The sequence below is a fragment of the Nannospalax galili genome, unplaced genomic scaffold (assembly GCF_000622305.1).
Source record: "Nannospalax galili isolate Female #2095 unplaced genomic scaffold, S.galili_v1.0 scaffold233, whole genome shotgun sequence".
In the NCBI taxonomy this organism is placed as follows: domain Eukaryota; kingdom Metazoa; phylum Chordata; class Mammalia; order Rodentia; family Spalacidae; genus Nannospalax; species Nannospalax galili.
This window is the reverse complement of record NW_008333818.1, coordinates 159230-172745: the sequence shown is the minus strand read 5'-3', so window position 1 is coordinate 172745 and position 13516 is coordinate 159230. Positions and strand designations below refer to the sequence as shown.

The window sequence follows — 13516 nt, the reverse complement described above, 5'->3', positions numbered from 1 at the left end:
TTGCAGAGACCCGCAGGCGGCTGCTGAGGCAGTAGGTGATGTTATTGCTCTCCTTGTAGGGCTGAGGGTCTGTGCTGACCCCACTGTGGACCTCCTTTCCATTCACCCACCAGCTCAGCTCCACGTGGTCGGGGTAGAAGCCTCTGGCCAGGCACACAAGCGTGGCCTTTTCTTTCTCTGCAATCTCTGCTTCTGAGGGCTCAAACACAGTGACCTCAGGTGGGCTCACCTTGCTCAGGTCCTCTGGAAAGTGAAGAGAGGGGGATCAGGGCTGTTTGGAAGGCTGTCTGAACCTGGCAGGCACTGTGGCACTGCCTGTGTCTAAGAAGGCAGAGAGTTGGTGGAGGTTTATCAAAAAGCAAGTATGCTTTGGAGGGTTCTATTTGCTTTGGGATAATTGTGCAATTCTTCTCTTTTATTTTTACCATTATTCAGACAGGGTCTCACTGTATTGCACTGGCTGTTCTGGAACTCACTATGTAGACTGGGTTGACCTCAAACTCAGAGATCTGCCTCACACCCCCCCACCCCCCAGTGCTGGAATCAAAGGTGTGTGCTGCCACATCTTTCCTCTTTCCATGACTCTTTGACATGCTTCCTCTTCTCTGCCTGTCTTTTGTACTCACCCGATGGAGAGTAATAGACAACAATGTTCCCCGCCCCTCTGTTCTCCTATGGGGACACTATACATGGCCCTTCCCAGCATTCTTCACATTGTCCCTTTATCAAAATTGTTCCATTTCTCACTCATCAATGAAAACTCACCTGTTTACTTCTTATCATTATACAGAGTAGTTATGGCACCCTCCTTAGAAATCAGAATTAGAGTATCTGAATCTTAGCAATGATGTCAACTACCCATGTGCCAGAGTTTTTGATATCTCTGTGTCTTTAATTCTGTTTGGAAAGTGAGGATTACAACAATTTCCAGAACAGGTGTAAGGATTCAGAAGACTTTGTCATTAGCCAGGTTGTCTGTATCTGAAGCTAAAGATTGAGGCATGAAGGAGAATGGGGGTAAGAGACATTTGGCAGGAGGAAAGTTTCTGTGGACCACAGTACATAGAGGGCCTATTGTCATATGCTTGTGTGAAGACATCCTGTCTACAGTGTGATCATGAGATCATGAAGGTTTTTGACTTTTGAACTATGTAAAATTATCTTGTCAACTTCTCTGACTTCAAGTGCAACTTGTTCTTTGCTTTTTCTTTATTTTTTGTTTCCAAGCAATTCTGTCACAACGAAGAGACAGCTCAATCATAGTCTCCAGGACAATGGAAAAAATTTATTCTGGCTATTTCTTTTATTTGTATGTATATGACCTCCTTTAGGGCTCATGCTAACCTGTACACTTCTCATACAAGACTAGGGATCCAAGGGCTTGGTACTTGACTTAATGCTCTATTCTTTTTAGTAAGAACCTCCACACTTTGATTTTCCTCATATATATATTTTTTAAGACAAAGTCTTACTCTGTAGCCTTGCTACAATATAGCCCAAACTGAGTCCCATTACATACAGCTTAACAGTCTAACCACAAATGGTGTCCATTGTTGCTTTGGTTACTAAACAATCCAGGTTCATAAACCCAGACTGAATTATTTCCCTTCTTTAGCCTTGGTTCCCATCACCAAGTGATTTTTAAGATCCCTTCCAGTCCTTGGAGCCTAAGGTTGTTCAAGCATTTTCCTTCATTTCCCAGACTAAATATTTGCATTTTAAGCTGTGCTTCTGACCAACGAACTCCCTGCATGATCTGGTCTGTCTAACCTAGAACACCTAGTGTGAGCAATACAGTTTTCAAGTGAGCTAGCTCAGGGGATTTATCTGAGGGTAAATACACCCCAATGACTAAGTTACCCCTGCCTTGAGTCCAGCCCTCTTCTTCTGACCAGCCAGAGGCAGGTATAGATCATGGGTCTTCAATCCTGCTTATGAAGTTCCAAGCTTAGAAGGAAAGCAGTTGGGAGGGTTTTAAAACAAATTTTAAATCTACACTGCTGAACAGCAAATCACTAAAGCCAGCCTGGCTTGTTTTGATCCTTCTGTCTCAACTCATATTTAGCTATCTATCTTTGGTTTCTTGGTCCCACTTTTGTCCCGCACATTTTTCTTTGGGTTGACTCTGGTCTGAGTAACGTTTGTCTCCGGACCCCCCTGGAGCATAGTGGTCCACCCTGTGGACTCACCTCTGTTGTTCTCGGCCTATTCAGTTCTCTTTGCTCCGAATACCTATTTTGCAAACCTGTTTTGCCCTTTTGTCTTTTTCTCTAAGTTGGTGGCTTCCAGAGTCCTAATAAACCCTTCCAAAACCCGGTCCTTCACATATCACACTGTGAGTAAACACCCCAGAGAGAAAAGGAAACCAGTTCTGTCCTGTGTCCCAGCTTGGGACCCTAAGGCAGGGTCCCTGCTCAGTTCCTTGCCCTACTGGGCCGTCTGGAAGCAGAGAAGTTGAGAGTTGTACCCCATCGCCGGCAGCCAGGCCAGTCTCAGCTCCGGTCCACCCCACCCTTCTCCAGGGACCCAGGAGCGAGGGCTGGAAGCGGTAGAGCCGCCGAATCTTACCTAAGACGGTGAGCCTGGTGCCAGGACCGAAATGCTGCTCATAGGAGCACGGAGGCATCGCCCCGCACCCAAACTCGGGGTGCAGCGAGCTGCTTCCCAGCCCCAGCGCAAAGCCGGGATCTGGAGCCCCAGAGCCCCGGCTCATGCTCACCGCCAGGGAACCAGGTGCAGAGAAGCGGCCCCGCGGCTCGCCACTGCGGCTTCCCAGGAGACTCACCCAGCACAGCCAAGCGGCTGCCAGCCCCGAAAGTCAGGTCCAGGGCTGCGAAGCGCAGCCCCGGGGCTCCCCACAGAAACCTGCCCCGCTGCAGCCCCTGCCCGTCCCAGCTCACCTAGCACTAGGAGCCGCGTGCCTTGCCCGAAGTACTGGGTCTCTTGGTACACGGCTCCGGAGTCGCGCACAAAAACGCACACCTCCCTGGTCCCTTGCAGTCCTGACTTACCTAGTACCGACAGCCGAGTGCCTGCACCGAAGTACTGGGTGTTTTGGCTCACAGCCCCCCGGCGCGGCACAAAAACTGGCCCCGTCATCCCTACTTGAGTGTCCCTGCGCGCCCCCAGCAACCATCCCTGGCTCTGGCTCTTGGGTTCTCAACTTACCTAGCACCGTCAGCCTGGTCCCTGAGCCGAAATACTGAGTGTCTGTGCTCACAGCCTCCAGGTCCAGGACAAAAACCAGTGCTGCCCACTCCTGTTATCCCAGTCCCAGCTCCCACCCTCGTCAACCAGGAGGGCTCCACTGTTCCCAGCATCCAGTCCAGAAATCCTGCCCAGGCAGGTCAACTCAGGCCAGAGAGAGTTGAGCAGCTGCCCAGCTCTCCCCATGGCATCCCAGAGTATCCCCCAACTGGCTTGCTTACCCAGTACTGTCAGTTTGGAGCCGTCCCCAAAGTACAGCTGCCCCGTGTTTGCACAGTCCTGGGGATGCTGGCACAAACCCCATTCTCCCTGACACAGAATTCTCGGCCAAGTGCCCACTCTGGAGAGACTTTCTGGTTCAGGGTTTCCTGTTTTCCCAGCTGAGCATCCCACACTTCCTCTCACCTGGGTGGACAGCTAAGGCTCTTTGGTTCAGGGGGGGTTTCTGGTTGAGCATCCCACCTTCCCTCTCACTTGGTGGGCTTCTTACTTAGCCTTCTTACCTAGCACGGTGACTCGAGTCCCTGGCCCGAAGAACTGCTCAGCATAGGAACACAGCAGAAAGGGGCTGCCAAGAATCTTCCTCCTTCCTCACTTCCCTTAGCACAGACTGAGGGTCACCCACCTTCTCCCTCCTGGGTTCTTCTCTCTTTACCTCCAGAATTTTCTGGTAAGGCAAGCTGGACATTGCATGAGGCTAACCTCATTTTGCAGAGGAGATACAACTTTTGGCTTGGGAATTAACACCTGTCTAATTCACATGTGCTTAACACAATGGCCTTGAAATCTGAAGGAATATTGATGGTAGTGGGTAACCTTGAGAAGTGACCTGTGACTTACTTGACCTGTGACCTCTTTGGCTCAATTATTTCACCAGAAAAATAGGACAATAACTTTCCCATGGAGAATTTCTTTTTAAAATGAGCTCTTAAATATGCACAGATACTTTATGAAAACAGCTGAATGGTGATATATTGCTGGATTGACTTTCATATTCCTGGGAAGCTGTTTAGGGCACAGAGATGCATAGATACTACAAGACCAGAAGTGGGGCTACCCCCACAGACTACTCCCCACGTGGTAAATACATGTACCGGGTTGGGAGGAGATGCTTTCTGGAGCAGAGCTTTTTGTAAAAGAGCCTCCTCTGTTTGAATCATTGTGCCCCCCCAGTTGCCCACAATGTTATACCGTGATACAAAAATATTTCCTCCCAATAGGTGCCCTCCCCCAATCCCTAGGCAGGGGCAGGAAACCCAGGTGGCAGAGAGGTTAGTATGATTGCAGAGCTTTTTGTAAAAGAGCCTCCTCTGTTTGAATCATTGTGCCCCCCCAAGTTGCCCACAATGTTATACCATGATACAAAAATATTTCCTCCCAATAGGTGCCCTCCCCCAATCCCTGGGCAGGGGCAGGAAACCCAGGTGGCAGAGAGGTTAGTATGATCGAGTGGGTTTGGGTGAAGACTAAGGCTGTGTAAATTTAAAGATGGGAGGGGCTGGAGAAGACCATGGTGCTAGTGGGGGTGGTGTTCACCGGGGCAGGGAGCCCCTCCTGGGAACATGCTCTGACTCTGTGGGGCCATCTATGTCACTGGGTCTCCCCACTCAGGCTCACTGTGCTCACCTGTTCAGACTGGCATTTATAGTGAGGTAGATGGGTAGATGGGAGGAGCGAAGGGTCGAGGGTCCCTTTAACGGGGAAATGCACAGTGCAGGTAACAGCACAAAGACTAACAGCTTAGAAACTGCCATCCTCCCCCATTGCTCCCTGGACAAAGTTGAAGTTCCTTATTTGCTTATTCCATAAGTATTTAATGGGTACCTGCTCTATGTCAGGATTATACCGACTACAAGGAAATGACTCTGTTTTCAGAGTGGCGTGTACTGATCTGATTTTTCAGCCTTAACTTTGATAACTCCTGTCTGTCCCTTGCCTCCGTTAAATGGATAAACCTGAAATTCACAGCTACCTTGTAGTTTTGATTCCTCCTTCGGTCGGCACAGCTGCCCTCTGGATACAATGTGGCCATTGCTGAAGAAATGGCCACTTCATCAGGCTTTTCCCTGATGCTGAATCCTACTGCCGACTGTATTTTAGTGGACAGTTTGCATGTCTATCCCAAAGCACTGCTTTTTTTTTTCCACGTGGTAAATACATGTACCGGGTTGGGAGGAGATGCTTTCTGGAGCAGAGCTTTTTGTAAAAGAGCCTCCTCTGTTTGAATCATTGTGCCCCCCCAGTTGCCCACAATGTTATACCGTGATACAAAAATATTTCCTCCCAATAGGTGCCCTCCCCCAATCCCTAGGCAGGGGCAGGAAACCCAGGTGGCAGAGAGGTTAGTATGATTGAGTGGGTTTGGGTGAAGACTAAGGCTGTGTAAATTTAAAGATGGGAGGGGCTGGAGAAGACCATGGTGCTAGTGGGGGTGGTGTTCACCGGGGCAGGGAGCCCCTCCTGGGAACATGCTCTGACTCTGTGGGGCCATCTATGTCACTGGGTCTCCCCACTCAGGCTCACTGTGCTCACCTGTTCAGACTGGCATTTATAGTGAGGTAGATGGGTAGATGGGAGGAGCGAAGGGTCGAGGGTCCCTTTAACGGGGAAATGCACAGTGCAGGTAACAGCACAAAGACTAACAGCTTAGAAACTGCCATCCTCCCCCATTGCTCCCTGGACAAAGTTGAAGTTCCTTATTTGCTTATTCCATAAGTATTTAATGGGTACCTGCTCTATGTCAGGATTATACCGACTACAAGGAAATGACTCTGTTTTCAGAGTGGCGTGTACTGATCTGATTTTTCATCCTTAACTTTGATAACTCCTGTCTGTCCCTTGCCTCCGTTAAATGGATAAACCTGAAGTTCACAGCTACCTTGTGGTTTTGATTCCTCCTTCGGTGGGCACAGCTGCCCTCTGAATACAATGTGGCCATTGCTGAAGAAATGGCCACTTCTTCAGGCTTTTCCCTGATGCTGAATCCTACTGCCGACTGTAGTTTAGTGGACAGTTTGCATGTCTATCCCAAAGCACTGCTTTTTTTTTTTTTTTTAACTTTTTAAAAAAAATTAAGCCAGGCATGGTGGTGCATGCCTTTAATCCCAGCACTAGGGAGGCAGAGGCAGGTGGATCTCTGTGAGTTCCAGGCCAGCCTGATCTACATAGTGAGTAGGCCAGCTGATAGGGAAACCTTGTCTCAAAAAGACCAAAACAATTTTTTTTTACAAAAACTTTGAGAATTTCATACACGCATATAAGCTATTTTGATCAAATCCATGCCCACTCCCTCCTCTACAACATTCCTCCCCCTGAAGAGGTAACCCTAAGATCTTTTAAGGATTAGATACAAGTTCCCAAATACTTCTGACATTTTTGGTCTTAGAACAGAGTATGTTGCTAACAGGCCCAAAGACATTTTGACTTTTAGTCAAGAAACTGGCTACATTTCTTTGGGTTCGTTTTACCTTAACTGCCTAGCCAATTCCTACCTCCTATTCTTATTTTATTTCAGCTCTTCACTTATGACTTACTTCCTTTATGAACAGGTAAGTTTCTTGGATACTGTGATGTAGTTATCTTTGTTTTATGGGAGGTGAGAAGTAACACATTGCAGTGATCTGTGTTCAGTGAGTGGGTGAGTGGGTATGTGAGGTGTATGTGTAAATGTGCACATCCGCATGTACATACACACACATATGCACATACATATGCAGAGACAGAGCTCTGAAACTGCTTGTGTTGCAGTAGAGAGGGAAGGCTGTGTGCTGCAGTGGAAGGGTGGATGGTTATTATGGGAAGGCCTCATGAAGATGACTGCTTCTGAACTGGGTCACTTTGATTTCCCTTGTTATTTATTGATTTACTATAATATCGCTACCCTGAACCAAAGTTCCAAGCCAAGTTCCAGTGATATGATAAAAAAAATCACACTTTTATTATGGAGGAACCTACTGTTTAGGTCTGATCAATTCAGTTTGACCTGAAGCTTGGCAGAGGATACCAGATATGTTATATTCTTGTGTCTTGTCAAGGCTATTATGTGTGCTCCTTCCCCTATGACCAGTAGTCAATGGCGGGTGGGATCTTCTGGGAGAGAGTTGGCCTAGGACAGGGCATGGCTGCTTGGGGCTGTGTGCCAATGACGGGTGGGGCTTTGCTCTTGCAGAAGGCAGCCTGGGACGGGCACGGTCCTTCCATCCTGGATGTGGTATATTCTGTGGTTATATTAAATAAGAAAGGGGGACATGTTGGGAGCTACTATTATTATGGGCACAGCCATTGCTGCATTAGGCTGTGGCAGCTTGCCTTGACTTAAGCATTGGAGAAAGAATGCTTCCACTTTGGGAGTTTCCCTGCTCTCTCTTCTGTGGTCTGAGTTGGCAGGCTATGCTTCCCTGATTAATTGGCAGTCTTGGAAACATAACTAAAGAGTTCTGTTTCAGTTTATGGACACTGGAGTTTCTCAGCACTGATAGCTTAGTTTCTAGGTAGAAATAATGAATTATAGTAGTTGCTAAGAGTAATCACAAACAGTGCACCTTATACCTATGATATTATAAATATTATGTAGCTGAATCTTGGATACTGTCAATGTTGGGTGAGTTTCAGTTGGTGAAGTAACGTATTCTTGGTAGTAACGTACTATATCCTTGGTTATTCCTTGGTTACTTTCTGTTTAGTGATATATTAGTTATTCCTTGGTTACTCCAGATCTGATTCCTATATAAGCTTGGTTTGGTTCACAATAAACATGCACTGGTACATAAACCTCTGCATCCCCTGTGTCCTGATTTCTATCTGTCGGGGTCCCCAAGCCCTTCAGGCTTGGACTGTGGTCACTGTACCATGACAAACCTACTGTTGCATGGGAGTGTCAGACAGGACGTATTTCCCATCAAGTAGGATAAATGTCATAAAGGAAGTCTTCATGAGGTACTAGATGGTCAAATGCAGGGTGTATGTGATCTAGCTTCAGGGACTGAGGAGAGAGGAGAGTAACACGCTAGACAAGATTTTCTTGCAGGAAGACACTGAAGCCAAATCTTTAAGACAAAATAGGGGTTTCTGAGGGAAGAAGGGGTGCCACATTGTTCCAGATGGGGCAGGCAGGAGACTGACTTACAGAATGCCCTGAAAGGGATGTGAGGACAGGGTGTGTGAAATGATGAGATAAAGTCCACCATCCAGTCTTCTTCTGAAGCTTCCTCACATTGTTTACTAAAGCATTATTCAAAATAGACAAAATGTGAAAAACCTAAATGTCCATCCATTATGAATGGTTTCCAAGATGTGATATATCCTCATAATGGAATGATATTCAGACACAAAAAGAAGTAAAGCACTTATAAGTGCTATAACATGTATGAACTTTCAGAATGTCTACTACATGAAAGAAGTCAATCATAAAGATCCAGTCTTCTATAATTCACACAAAGTGCTCACAATAGGGAAATACACAGGGACAGAAGTAGGTCATAGATTTCTTAGGACTGAAGTGTATGTTGAGATATTAAAGGGTTCAAGCTAAAGTGTCTGAAATTTCTTTTGGAAGTGGTTAAATTCTGTATTGTGATGGTGGTTCAATTTAGTAAGCATACTAAAACACCTTTAATTGTATAGTATGAAATGTCAACAATGGCCTATCAATTATATTTCATTAAAGTTAAAGCAGAATGCTAGGAAGAGAATAAAGGCTTAAAGCTTTTTATTGTTGTTGTTATTTGGTTGTTTTTAATGGTGGTACTTGAGATTGAAGTTAGGGCCTCATGCATGCCATTAAACAAGTGATCTACTACTGAGCTAGATTTCCCACATCACCAGCTCTTTATCTTGCCTTAAGGTTGGTGACTATATCACAATAGTGACATCAAGACTGCTGAGACTGTCTTAGGAATTTCTAGACATAGAAGAAGGGCTGATTCTTAGTTTTAGGAAACTTCCAACAGTAATCAAGGGACCATTTTACCCTCTTCTAATTCACTAGAGAGAAATTTATCAACAAATTTGTAACTTAAACCGAAAGTTATATCTGCCACTGAAAATAAGTTTCTAAATCAGTATATGACCATGTTGTCAGCTGGGAAAACTACTTGGTGAACAGAGTCTTAAATTCTCAGTGAGTGACTGAAAAAAATATTGATGAATATAAGGAACCAATCCTTGTTAGCCACAGGGATATGACCTGTTGGCACATTGACACACTTGTGTAGAACCTTCAGCTGCTGTTGCTCAGAGCACCTTTATTGAGGGAAGGTCAGAAAATTCCTATACGTACATCTTTGTTTTTCTTTCTGTTCTGAGAGGAAGGTTTCCATACCCACCACTGTCTTTTGTATTTAATTAGCCTCTTCTCCTAATCACAGGGTATGGGCCCTTACTTTCCTTCTTTTTAAATTCTTTTAAATTTATTATTTTTATTTTATGTAGGTGAGTGTTTTGCCTGCATATGTGTAAATGTACCTGTGTTGTGCAATACCCACGGAGGTTAGAGGGCATTGGATCCCCTGGAACTGGAGTTATGGATGGTTGTTAGCCACCACATGGGTACTGGAAGTCAAACCTGGGTCCTCTGTAAGAGCAGCCAGTGATCTTAACCATTGAGCCATCACTCCAGTCCCCCCCACCCCTTGCTTTTCTTATAAGATGATGTGGGTACAATTTCTTGACTATTTCTTGTTTTTCTCCTGATTGAACAAAGAGTTCAAAGGTAGGAAAGAAGCAGAGATACACACACACACACACACACACACACACACACACACGTCAACCAGGCCATTCTAGGACACGTTTATTGGTTTAGTCATCTAGGTATGCTAGGCTTCCTTCCAGTTACAGAGGTTTCAGATATACATGTGCAGGGCTACATGACAAGCAGGTAGGCACTGGGATGAAAAGAAAAAACACAACAGCTCTTCAGAAGCACAGGAAAAAGAGCATCCATATGAACAGCATAGTGAATTGGAAGCTATTGGTTGCACCTCCAGGGTAGGCTTTAGGAATCCTTTCTTTTGACCTGCAGAAGGGAGAAATGCCTGGCTTTACCAGGAGCAATGCATGATAAGGACTGAGAGGAAGTAGAAGCACCCATTTTTGAGACAATTGCTGGGGCGCTTCACAACATCCATTGCATTTTGGGTCACCACAGCTTGTCCTAGGTATGGCAGATCTACTGCAGTTCTCTGGAGCTGAAGTTTGGCTGAGGCTTCCCTTTCTACTGACCACTTTTGGTTTGGTGGGGTCGTTAAATTCCTGGATCTGAATTTCTTGTGTGTCATGTGTCCCCTCCCCTGACTGCTCCATCTGTCCACTTCTTACCATGGCCTTCAGCACCAAGGCACTGACCAGCACAGCATACAGGATGGCCTTCCCCAGCAAGATCTCATATAGGATGGTGGCAGACAGGACCCCTTGCTGATAGGATACTGTTAGTAGAGAGCAAGAGCAGATAGGTAACCTTTGAGTAGGTAGCTTTGTCCTCCCCCACTTCTGGTTTCCATGGTTCTAGAGCCAAGGTGCTGAGTGATGAAGACTCACTTACCAGAGGTGATGCCACAGTCTGAAAAAAAAGAGGAGGGAAATGAATGAGACTACTTCTTATTAAATAAATTGAGAATTAAGTCAGCCTTGAGACTAGCACAGCCTGTCAGGCCCAGACCACTGACATAGCCCCAGCATCAATTCTCTTCCATTATGCCCATGCCAGCCTGTTACTCTTGAAACCTATGGCTAAGGTACCAAAGGAGATGGAAGGAACTATTCAGATGCTGAGCTGCACAGGTGGCTTAGAAAGGAGCTGCTGCCTTGTAAGGTTGCTGGGCTGAGGATCGAGTTATGTCAGCTGTAGATACTCAGCTTATCGTCACAAGTGAGCTTAACTCCCCTCCCACCATTTTTCTATATCTAGGCTGTCTTTCTACCATTCTGCTGGTGTCATTTCCCATTTGGCATTAGTGATGCTCAGTTTCCCCACCAAGTCCCCAGGCCCCACTCACCTGCTCGGCCCCAGGCCTCTGCACTGACGTTCTGGCTGACAGGTTTGGGTGAGCTCTGGGTCCACACTTCGTCCTCTGAAAGCCCATAGAACTGGACTTGGCAGCGGAAGTGGTTGCGAGGGTTGTGCCAGAAGCTTGCAGAGACCCGCAGGCGGCTGCTCAGGCAGTAGGTGATGTTATTGCTCTCCTTGTAGGGCTGAGTGTCTGTGCTGACCCCACTGTGGACCTCCTTTCCATTCACCCACCAGCTCAGCTCCACGTGGTCGGGGTAGAAGCCTCTGGCCAGGCACACAAGCGTGGCCTTTACTTTCTCTGCAATTTCTGCTTCTGAGGGCTCAAACACAGTGACCTCAGGTGGGCTCACCTTGCTCAGGTCCTCTGGAAAGTGAAGAGAGGGGGATCAGGGATGTCATGAGCAATGTGTAGACCTGGCCTGGACTCTCTTTAGGGGAGGGGCTGGAAATGGATAAAGTACAGCTGTGCGGTAGTGGGTTCTCCTTGTTTTGTATTATTGTTTGACTTTGATGTTCCCACTTATTTTTTATTTTTCCTAAGGATGCATCCTGCATACTGTCTCCTCAGGATCTTAAGGTGGAATTCTATTTTGACTTTTCTGGACTTTCTCTATAGTGCCTCAGACATGGGGGCTTTGTTTGATCACCTGTCAAAAATAATATACCCAACATATCTATCTTTTCTTTCAAAATCATGACCTATACATGACTATCTGATCTTTTGAAGTGGTAGAATTGAGTCTCTGAATTTTGAGGCAAAAGATTCATAACATTAGCATAAGAGTTAAATAGTTTTTTCTTTCTCCCTTCCTTCCTTCCTTCCTTCCTTCCTTCCTTCCTTCCTTCCTTTCTTTCTTTTTCTTTCTTTCTTGTGCGGTGTATGTATTGATGTGTGTGGGTATTGTCTAAAGGATGCACTTTCCTCCTAACATTGACATTGACTCTGTTTCTGAGTTTCTGAACACCTTGCTCAGTTCACCTCCTCCCATTTGCCTGTAACTTGCTTAGAGGCACCAGCTTGCCTCTGGCTGATAGCCTATCTGATATTCCACATTCACTCCTACACTGAGGAGTCAGAGGGCTGTGGTGGCTTACACAGGAAAGATGTAATCCTATGGAAGATATTGCTCATAGATTAATGAACTCTTCTATTTTTTTCCAATGCTCAGCATCCTTCTTGGCTGGCTTTAAAATCCTGGTCCATAGCCAAACTTTGTATTCTTTAACTTACTGACAGTTTAATTGCTGGCATAAACCAATCATCAAACTCAAGGGCTAGTATAGCAGTGGGTTCACACTGGAAAGCCCTGGACCCATTCATATACTTTGAAGATGAATTTCTGGGATTGTTCAGAAAAGAATGAACTCCTTTTGAAAACATGAGGGGTGTGAAAATCACATACATCCTCCAAGCTCCCCCACCCCCCCTTTTTTTTCCCTAAAGTTTGATGCTTTCTCTCTCAGGCTGTGTTCTGACATAGGAGCATGGTTTTGTGTACTTCCCCTTACTTTGTCTGAAGTTGAGAAGTGGCTGTGGGAGAAAAATCAAGAAATGAGTTTGGACGAAGACAGACCCTAACTCAAAGGATAATCAATAATAGACATAAACGTGGTCCCATAATCTTTGAGTCCCTTAAGGGAATTTCCATTTAAAATAATCTTTCCTATTTTATGTGTCTTAGAGAATGTGGAACAGCTTAAGTTATTTTCAAATTTCACGCATCGCACTCTCACATTGTCCCCAACCTCATCCCTTTGAGCCTAGACCTTTGAATCCAGTGATTAATATTTTCCTTTAATCTCATGGCATGTACCCTGCAGGACAGTGTCTGCCCAAACTCCCAATCCAGGTAAGACCTAGGTACCCCATTCTTCCATCTGTATCTCTAGTCCTGACACTGTCCCATCCCAATCCCACTCCCCCAGTCTGCCTGCTTCTTCCCAATCTTGACGATACCTATGTTGGGCTTTTATGACCGATCCAATCCCTCATCCTATTATCTCAGCTTCTCTCTGGAGCTTTGAAGACTTCTTATCTATTTTCTCTTCTTTATATTAATTTGTTGCTAACATGACAAAAGCTTCTAGCTCTGAGTTTATTCAGATCTATGACTCTGACACGCAGGAGTTCAGTGCAACCCAGACTCCCCTGTGGCTGTAGCTCTTGCAATGCTGTGACCTAGACACATGCCCTCAGCCTCCGGAGCAGCCCTCCAGCCACCATTATTTCACCAGCCTGGTCCCCTCCACCTTCTAGTCCTTTAAACCTTGCCAGGAAGACAAACACAGAGAAGGGAGATG

The 13516-nt window shown here is 45.8% G+C and overlaps 2 gene segments (V, D, J or C); both read right to left on the bottom strand.

Annotated features, from left to right (window-relative positions):
* The window catches only part of LOC103730388, a 148490-nt gene that overhangs the window by 1557 nt on the left and 133417 nt on the right, over positions 1–13516 (bottom strand). The window contains 3 exon segments of the C gene segment in view: positions 92–243; positions 10748–10765; positions 11202–11579. Of these exon segments, the coding sequence occupies positions 92–243; positions 10748–10765; positions 11202–11579 (548 nt within the window).
* Positions 2569–13516, bottom strand: part of LOC115069533 — a 138734-nt gene continuing 127786 nt past the window's right edge. The window contains 1 exon segment of the V gene segment in view: positions 2592–2609. Coding sequence covers positions 2607–2609 — 3 coding nt within the window.